General features: G+C 37.9%; 1 protein-coding gene across 1 annotated transcript in view; it reads right to left on the minus strand.

Moving 5' to 3' along the window:
- Positions 1-10479, minus strand: part of ddb1 (damage-specific DNA binding protein 1) — a 39814-nt gene extending 29335 nt beyond the window's left edge. The window contains exons 1-9 of the mRNA XM_077563971.1: positions 10295-10479; positions 9472-9620; positions 8377-8493; positions 7409-7630; positions 5779-5893; positions 4581-4678; positions 3295-3453; positions 1255-1338; positions 976-1092 (exon numbers count right to left, since the gene is read on the minus strand). Of these exons, the coding sequence (XP_077420097.1) occupies positions 976-1092; positions 1255-1338; positions 3295-3453; positions 4581-4678; positions 5779-5893; positions 7409-7630; positions 8377-8493; positions 9472-9620; positions 10295-10355 (1122 nt within the window). The 5' untranslated portion in view covers positions 10356-10479. The remainder of the gene's footprint in view (positions 1-975; positions 1093-1254; positions 1339-3294; positions 3454-4580; positions 4679-5778; positions 5894-7408; positions 7631-8376; positions 8494-9471; positions 9621-10294) is intronic.
- Between the last annotated feature and the right edge of the window lie 49 nt (positions 10480-10528).

Consider the following 10528-nt stretch of genomic DNA (forward strand, 5'->3'; position numbering starts at 1 on the left):
AGGTTCCACTATATATTAGGGCCTCTCACAATTGTTTCTTGAACATATCACATGTCATGAAATACATAATGGTCTGCATGTTTGGACAGAAAAAGCTAGAATCAGAACTAGGTGCCACCGATCCATTTAATGTTACAATATAGAAATTTAAATCATATCTATAAAGGCTGGGATGAGAGCAGCATGTTAGTGTGAACTGATGTAAACAGATATGTATGTTAACAAGTGACAATAGGTAACAAAAATGCAGGCCTTGTCATATTAAAATGAAATTTTTGGGGGGATTTTGATGTATTTTATATGTGTATTTTCATGTAGCTTTAGTTAAACATACATCAGCACTCAAAAAGTCAGCTGCTACGGTGCTTTTGGGATCTTGTTTGTTCTCAGAAGATGAATCAAGCTCTAGTACCTTGTGGAAAAGTTTCGACATCATACACTGCAGAGAGTAACTAGAGACTTTGAAGAGCTGTCGCCTTGAATACACATCCAGGAGGATGCCCCAAAACAAGGATTGCATTCTATTACCAGTGTTGTGTGAACTACGGCTATGTTTGTGGACAGTTTTTGTACTGTGATGACATTCCAAATGTGCAATGACAAATGAGTCTGGAATTGAGCTGAAAACAAGGACAGGTCTTACGATGTTGTTACAATTAGCACATACTACAGAATGCAGTACTAATTGCATGCTTACAAAACACAACGGGACCTTGGTTCACACTGTACACTGTAGGTGTAACAACCTATGACATTTTTTGACTTTTTTCCCCCCCTTAATCACAACCAGACCACCCCCAGCCCTCTCCCCATTCACAAGCCAAACGGTCCTCCAGACAACACCCTACTTGAGCACCGTTTTCAGATATTTGTGAGGGGTGGAGCAAGAGACTGATTTCCTGTCGAGTTACACTTTAAGCTATTATTTTAGAAATGTGACGATTTATAGTTTTTCAATAAAAGAAGAGTATTCACCTGGCCTTGGCCTTGCCTCTCCAGGTCCACCACACACATATCCACGATAGGCCCCAGATTAGTGAACGTCTCCATGACAGCCACATATGAGCCCTGGTCATTGCTGTCCACATTGAGCTGTTGATGAAAATTTGCAAGCACAAACAGAATGAAATGGAATATGAGGGGACTTAGACACATTTGCCATTTTAGAGGTGTGACAGTATTATTTGTTCATTATTTTTGGGTTAATATATAACTGATAAGTGTTAATTGGAAAAGAGGTAACCGGTTACATACCTTTACCAGCTGGGAGTCACCCAGTCTGGATCCCACAAAGACCACACCGTTATCCAAGTAGGTCAAACATTCAGCAATGGATGTCTGTAAGTGCACAGAAACACAATATCTCAATGTCTATGTGTATAGGAAATACCAATACAATTAAGACGTAAATTTTAGAACAGTCAGTACAAATCTAGCAGATGTATTTACTTGTCAGTTAACCAAATTAGGGGATTAATAAAATAATTAACATAAACTTAATGGTTTAAAGTGAAGTCATAAAGTATACACATTTGACGAGGAAAGTGCTTGAAATTGAGTTGTTTAAGTGCAGAAATGGCCATAGACTCTGAATCGAGTGAGTTATTTTTCTTATACAGCAAGGCAGAGATGGTGCTGCGCTGCCTGTTGGCTGAGCAGACTGGTCCCAACAATAAAGCCAACAATTTAAAAAGCAATCTGTCTCTAGCTCAGCAGTAGTACTCCCCTTGATGGCTTCCAGCTCCAGCACCACTCAGAGGACTTGCAAAACTGCATTTACTACTCTTTGGCATATCATGAGAGAAAGGCGTTGCAAGCTAGATCTGTCTGCCTTTTCACATGAGATTTGGCTTGAAGCGTTGGTATTGACGTGCAGCCATTGTCTAAATCACTTTAAAATTGATAAGTGACACCAGGCAAGCAGCAAAGAGAGAATGATTTGTCACATCCTCTGTATAAGTGTGGAAAGATCCATTAGGTCCTGTCAAGGCTATAAAACACTAAAAACGCTATAGTAGCCCCTGAGAGGAAAGAGAAGCTGGAGAAAAACCAACAAGCCCGAGAAATAGTTGCCATGTAACTTAAAAGGGATGGGAGAAATTCCAAAGAGACAGGTTAGCTAACAGAAATTCTGTGAACCAGCGCTATATCATGGTTTACCTTTTGCGGCCTTCACTATATTGGAATTTTTTTTACATTGTATTTGTACAGCATGCCAGATATTAGGTCTACTACAAGACATTCAGCTTAATAGAAAAACAGCAAGAGGAAGAGGTAGTACAAATTGGATGTATGATATTTTGTATTAGAAGATGGAATTAAGGTGGTGTTGGTTGGTTGAATGTTCAGGTATTTAAATTAGGGGTGTCAAAATTACCGTAGTGTGTTAATTTTGAGTTAATTTAAAGTTCCCTTTAATGCCACAATTTTTTTTAATGTGCGATTAATAACTGCCCCTTACTTGGAAAGCCTGTACTGGGGGAATTCAAGTCGCAACACAGCACACACGTCCACGTCAAAATTGAACAGTAATAAATTTAATAATGCATGTATTTGTGGAGACTGGGGTCAAGCTGTATTTTACAATTTTAAAATTGGGCAGAATTTCACAAGTTACTTCCTGTTAAAGATTAGATAGCTCTTGATATGAAAGGAAAAATGCACTGATCTTTCACCAATGTCTTACAAATGCAATTGTGCCATCTAGTGGCAGAAAAATTACCTCAACACAAATCAATATCAAGCTTGTTTTTTACAGCACAGTAATTGTTTTTAATTTTAACTAAATGTTTTATTAATTATGGAATTACTGCATTAATGATTAAACGATGCAGCCATATTTGTATTAGTTTAACATTTTTTCCACTTTTTATTTTATTAAGAGAACTGAGAAAAAATATTGTATATTTAGAAGAGATATAAAATTTGAGATTAATAGTGAGTTAAAGTCAGGAGATTAATTAAGTTTTAAAATTGTAATCGCCTGACACCCCTAATTTAAAATACCAGTATATAATGTTTCATTCTCTTTTATTTTTATGTGTCAGTTTTAAAGTTAACTATAACTGGGATTGACAAATAAACAGGTTGAAGTAAAAAAAAGCTTAGCCACATATTTGGAAAACTATGTGAGCGAGAGTCTTCTTATTTTTGCTTGCTCAAAGTGAAGTTATTTGATAGTCTCCCATTTCTTGGCAGTAAGCATTACAACAGCTGCTAAAGGATACTTTAAAAAGTGTGTTTTAGCAACTTTTAATAAACAGGTGCTCACTATAACGTAATAAAATAGAGCACCTCTCCTAACAACTCCACGTGCAAGTCTTTGAGGGCAACTGTTCCATCCATTAGCTCCTCTTTCTCCAGCAGCAACATGAAAAGGCGCCCTTCCATGTCTCCCAACAGGTAGCGTGATCCATTAGGGTCCACTCGGTTGTGGCAGACAATAGTGCTTTGCTGCAGTCAAACACAAAGATGTTATGTCAATAAAGCTACAGGCAAGGTTGATCTAGTAAAATACTGTAATAGAAAGGTTGAACTTGTGTAAGATCTTAAATCATGTGGACCACAATGTATTGGTAAGAGCAAAAAATGTAATCCAGTGGGAAACGAGGAATCAAATCAAACCTTCTGGCTGACAAATAAATGAATACATCCAAAATACTGTATACATAGTGCATCTTCCGCCAGAAGACCTGCACAGCAACTGTTCTAGTGGCCCTCTACCACATATTTTCTAAATGTAATAAAATGTAACCCCAGGTACTGAAGTGAAATTTTATGGCCAATATTAAACATATGAGGAAAAAAGAATGTGTTGTTCTAGGCACATGAAGTAGGGTTTGCGTAAAACTTTTGCCTGCCTCTGGTATGATGAAGACACAGACACAAGATTTTTAAAGCAAGTTATGGTAACATAATATCAATTAGCACAACATTTGCTTGTCAGTGAAATGCTATGCATCAACTAATAGCATCTACTCTGCATGCTTAAATTCTAAAAAATAATTATTCCACTGGCGTTGCAAGTGCCCCTGACTTTCATGACATTTTATTAGAATCAAATTATTTTTGTGACCACTGTGGGTTTTTCTTATATTAACAATTTTATCCATAGGTGTATTTACTTTTTGTTAAGTGTTACTGAAGATTTTATGATGCCTCTAAAGGTGTCTAACCAATTCTGACCCCCCAAAAAAGCTTTTTATAGTTAAATGGATTAATAAGATAGTTAAATTGATTAATAAGATGACAAAAATTTTGTTATTTTCATATGGATCTTAAATAAATACTCACCAAGATAGAAAAACATTTCACAATTCATTACAACCTCGTGTGACAAATTTTACATTGGTTCGTTAGGCATCAACCTCCAATGTTTGTTAGATTTACAAATGTGGTAAAACATATGAAGTTAAAATATTTATAGTGGTAGAAGGGTTGACCATCTTGTTGCTTTCCTCCAAACAGCTATACCATCTATCAGTGATCATGCCATATTAATTATATTTCCAAGATACACAGTAAATACCATTTACATAAAACACAATCATATCAGTTCATTTGACTGTTTATATAATTACCTTGATAGTGGGCGGTGCAATGGCCAAATATTTGTCACCATTGTGGTATGAAATTGACTCCTGTCCTATGATTATAGCACCACCAAAAGGCTCTGGCACTAAAATGCAAGCACAGCAAAGTTATACAGTGTAAGTAGCCAACCACACACACTCTTGGAGTCTTTTTTTTTTTAAAGACTGGTTTGTAAAATTTTCAAATATGATAACTAAGTGAGAGTCCATTGATTGATTGATTGATTGATTGATTATTTGGTGATAACAGAGAAACACAATCAAATTTCCAATCACTCAGTCAGGATAAAAAAAACCTGAATCTTATTTGAATTTATCTATTTTAGGCCTTTTCACACTGCACATAGCATCATCAACCAACCCATTCATTGTGTACGTGCGGCCGTCGCACAACAGCCTCAGCAGGTACGCACATTTTATTTTTATTCAGCGGCCGCATGCTGTTACAGCATCTCGGTTCACCCGATACGAAAGATGGTGGCGGAATGATTTCAAAGTGAAAATAGCAAGTGATTTTAGCGGAATTTTACAGTTAACTCAGCAACGACATAAAATTACCATGATGTGGTAAAAATGGACAACAATGGAGGGACAGCTTCTATTCTCTGGCAGTACAAAAGTGGTTGAAAGGTGGGATTATAGCATTTTTAACAAATATAGAAATTTCTAATTAAAATAAAATAGAGCATAACCAAACACGCTTTATTGGCATCATTTGTCCTCCTTCTCTTTATTACAAAGCCAGGCTTTGTGATGCTAATTGAAAAATATATACCGTCATTACTTGAGAATAATACATAATTTTTTGCTAAAAATTATATAGATATTCATAATAGGTACAACTCACGGAAATTTCTCACATTGTACAGATGTTTCCCACGACCTAGGTATTGTTTAAAAGATGTATGTTTATTCCAATGTGATATTTAATGCCTAATGTTACAAATGGTATATATAATAACATCCCTATTGAATATAATATCAGCGTTGCTGTCCTGTAGCCTACTTTATGTCCAAACCAGCAGGAAAAAGCACCTGGCTACTTCCTGTTCGTTCGCCTAGCATCCACCAAATAAGGGTATGCTTGTATTCTATTGCCGTCATCCCTGCGCCTTACCCAGTGAAAAACACGTGCAGCATGAAAATACCTTTTTGGTCAGTGTGATAATAAAAATGCTTCATGAACCTGGTATGACCATAGACGCTTCAGCCTCAACATTCTCCTGTTTCCAGGGGCCCTTATTGAACTCTTTTTCCCTCAGAGAGACCTCATAGGTCTTGACGTGGCGCCCCTGGGGGTCCTACAGTACATCACAGGTCAACAGAAGACAGATGTTAAGACACACCTTCACACTACTTAACGGTGATTCAAATTATACACTTTAACTTAGATTAAGACTTTAGCAACTGCTAAAGAAAGAACATCATTTGGTCAACTAACACTGTCATTATTATTTTCTTATTAGATCCATAATCTTTCAGTAAAAGTTAAATTACAATTATTACAAATTCTGCAAAAAAAATTACACATAACATTGACAGATTTTAATTCTGTTTAGGAGATTTTAAATCAAAACGGCATATTCCGTACTGTATTGACCTTTTGCACGTGACGTCACAGCCCTTATGGGATCGCCCCCTACGGGACACTGGACAGCAAAAGAGCCACCTGCCTGTATTGTAACCATTGAATCTTATACAGCGTCAAGTCCTTTATCTAATCGATTATCTTATAAAATGGTCATATCTTGCTGTGCGGTCGGTTGTACAAACAGACAAAAGAGTAAACCAAATCTTGCTTTTTATCGCATACCTACTAATGAAGACGAATGACGTCGATGGATAGCAGCAATCAACAGAAGGGACTGGCAGCCCACAAAGTATTTATGGATTTGCACCGATCATTTTTTGCAAGGTGAGTAGATAAATGTTCATACGTTTTATTGGTATACGTACACTCTAACAAAGATTGTAACAGAGGTGTCGAATTGCGTGTTTCAATTCACATTAACGAGCCAGATGGTTAGCGTCCACTCCAACTGCACGAACACACAGCTTAGTTTTATGCACCCTCTTCAAAACTATTAAGTGCATTTGACTGTTTAATAATGGGGGATTTCCTCTTTGTGCTTGGAGTTTTTCACTCTGGAGCCGGAGTCATATTCATGAAATTACTGCATAGCTTGCCACTACGATAGTCATTTGTTCCATGCTAGTAAACATAACATCATCACAACGTTTCAATATAGAATGGACCATGTAAAAATAAGTCAGTTAGCAGGATAAACAAGTTTTACTTTTGCATTACGGGGTATATTGTCCCCCGGTGTGAGCGTAGCATCTCGTCCAAGAGACTCAGCCAGCGACAAGCTTAAAAATCAGCCCCAGTGTAAGGAGAAGAGACGGCATTGACTACATAATGATATAGGTTGTGTGCTGTGAATTCCGACAAAGTCTAACTTTAACTTAACTTTTAAAATTAACTTAACGATTAACTTGGCAAAAACAGCAGGCAACAGAAGGTAAGGGCTGTTTTCAAACTAGCGGTCTCCAACTTAAGTAAACATCGCGCTCTATGAGTCCCGACTAAATGTGCAACTTCGACTGACAGGCGAACTTCGGTTGAAGTAGTAGATTCCATAGCTCTATGGGCAATAATAACTTTTAATTTGTAAAATAGCAGTCGCTAAGTCGCTCCGGGTCACGTCCCCTTCCATTCAACAATCATTTCCTTCCGCCGTCCGTCATAGGGCAGTCACGTGATCACATGACGTTGGTGCAAATGGTCAATACCAACATCCCTCTGCAAAGCATACCTGATAGATGAGGCACACAGTTGGAGCCTGGCAGCCATACAGGAAGTGAACATCAATAACTTGCAGCTCCTCCAGTCTAATGTTAAAGGCCTTGAGTTCACGATTGTCTCGATCCAAAGGGATCACCTTAAACAACCCATCATACAGCCGCAGGCCAATCATACGGCATTCTGGATCAACAATTCCAATGATGCCAGTCTCTGAGGGCCGCCCAATGCGATCCTGGAAACAAAAAAGTCAATTTGCAGGAGTTTATGTGAGCAGTATAAAACCACATTTGAAGTATCACAAGAAGAATTCAAAAATAATTTTACAAGGTGACACAATTAGCTATGCAGCTCAGTATCTCTCAAGCCCCACAGTTGGAATTGCACCAACATATGGAGGAAAATTATTAATAAAATTGTACAACTGCAACATTGAACCACGGTAATGTCACAAAAGATGTCATCATATCACCAAAAAAAAATCTCAGGTCATTGGAACAAAAGTTAACTCTTGGCTGGTATTTGGTGTTTTCATTTGCGTCCTTAATTGACAATTAAATATAATTTCGAGGTGGCGTCATGTTGATGTTGCAAGCCGACAGTTGTATAAGGACGAATCAAGCTGGCTGCCTTAAACTGCGAGCTGTGTGCCAGATACGATGACGTCATCAACATGCGCTACCGGGGTAAGACGGTAGTCAAAATCTCTACCTTTGGCAAAATGTATACTTTATATTGAATATACTGTTTGTCTATCAGCCCTACTGATTAGTATTTTCTAAATTTTAGTTTTCAAAAAAAATCGCAATAATCAATTTATAGATTCGTATCGGGATTAATTGGTATCGAATCGTGACCTATGAATCGTGATACGGATTGAATCGCCAGGTACGAGGCAATTCACACCCCTAGTCAGAGTACATGTTATCCATGTGATTAAATCAAGACAACCTTTTTTTATTATTATCATTGATTACCCACCTGGACGTTCCCATGGGCACGAGTGATGATGTCAATACTTTCACCATTCTGTTTGTATTCAAGGATGCAGGCGTTGTACTTCGATGTGAGAATAAATAGCAGATCCTTGTTCTCACCCTACAGAAAATAAGAAGGTGATGAACCAATAACTACTCTGGGACTTTTCAAGTAAAGGTGAAAACAAGGGTTAATTACTTTAAACTGTTCTAAAATAGAAAAACATGCCCTTCAACTGTTGGTCCTTTCATTTCCTCCACTGCTTTGCTTGTTAAACATGTTCAAAAATACACTATATGCATAAATGTTACGCATGACATCGTAACAACAGAAATGTTTAGTGTCCACTGTGTGGGAATACTTGACTGCCAAGTAGGGATGCACTTAATGCTATTTTCAACAGATACCGATAAACCAATAATTTAAAAAGTGCCGATGTCAATAACTGATAAGTAAGCCGATAATTGTTTGCAAAATTAACTTGAATACAAATATCTTTTCGAGTCTTACTTTAAGTCTAATATGGTGAATACATTTAAACATTGTTAAGCATCATGATGCTGAATTTTATTGATATCTCTGCTTCAAAGACAACCAGTAAACTCATTGTGAGTTTGCCAAAACAAACCATGGATGGATGGAAAACAGTCATGTTTTAAAAATGCAACAAAAAACTGTGAGGGTAACATTTTGGAGAGACACTGTAAAGAAAGCCCACACTGGTGACTGTCTTGTATGTCACCATAAAGCATCTTCTGTGCACACGAGGTCGCGTGCATTATGGCATCACAAATATGCAACACTACCATAGGAGAGGGGAGGGTTTGAGGAGTTGGGCACAACTTGAGACACAACAATAACAGATGGACCAACGTGGCATGTATATTATTATCTGCGGATTTCTTTATTATTTGGTTTATCTGTATGATGTCAAATTGGTCAAATCTGGTAACTATTGGCTGATTCCATAATGGTCGATAATTATCGCCCACTGATATTATTGTGCATTCTTACTAGCTACTACCAAGTAAGGTATATTTTGACAATGAAACAAAATTACTGCAGTGCACAGAAAAAATAGTTTCAATAAAACTGCACCTTAGGCCTAAAGAGCTCCATAACAGCAATCTTGCCATACATGCCCACTTCCTTGACGGGTCTGAGTCCTTCAGCTGTGACAACATAGATCTCCAACCTTGTGTTTTTTGCTATTAGCAAATTGAGGTCCTCTGCGGAGGTGAAGTGGCCTGCAAAATCATCAAGATATAACATCCGGTTTCCACTCTTGTTTATGTTTGTATCAGCAAGAGACCACCAACCAGACAAAGCTAAATATAAAACAAGTGATTGCCAAAAATGTGATGCTTGACCTTTTGGGGCAGCTATTAGATCGAACATGATTCAAAAGTTGGCTCTACAAAATTACTGCTAGTCTAACTGGTATGTTCGATATTGGCAGACCATGCAATCAAATAAGATGACAAATTCCAGAATAAATCTAACTATACTTACAAACGCAGCCCTTAACGTACTGTTGTAAACTTCACTATGAAGTTGAAGATTTCACATTCACTCACATCTCATATTTTATTGACCTAATAAGTAGCTGTGGTGCGATATATTGACGGCTAAGTTTATGAACTTGATGATCTAGTGAGGATTATTTACTTCTAAGTAGGTTGACGCTAAAATACAAACGCCCCAATTAACATCTTCCCCCCGATCGCATGTGAGCTACAGTAAAAAGGCAAAAACATTGCACGTTGAGTGAGAAACAAGACAGTTGGCAGGTAAACAGATCTTAGCCAAAGCAAAGCAAAGCTATCGGCTACAAGAGGCCCGTGTTTTTGGACGTGCAGCGCGGGAGTTCAGCTAGCATGCAAACATGATGCTCCGACAAACAGCAACACGGGACATTTACCTGTGATGCAGGCGTTGACCGCCGTGGGCTTTTGAGCTGTAACCACGTAGTTGTAGGACATCTTGACAATAGTAGCAGATAAACACCAAAATCGTGTTATATCGCTCACGCAAGTGACAAAATCATTGAACTACAACTCCCGGAAGTAGTTAGTCACTAGAGCCCTGGCCATGAGCATTGTGAGCTAACAGCAACTAAAGCCTAGAGCGCCCTCTTTGTCAAGGAAGCGTCATG

The sequence above is a fragment of the Vanacampus margaritifer genome, chromosome 4 (genome assembly GCF_051991255.1).
Source record: "Vanacampus margaritifer isolate UIUO_Vmar chromosome 4, RoL_Vmar_1.0, whole genome shotgun sequence".
NCBI classification, from domain to species: Eukaryota; Metazoa; Chordata; class Actinopteri; order Syngnathiformes; family Syngnathidae; genus Vanacampus; species Vanacampus margaritifer.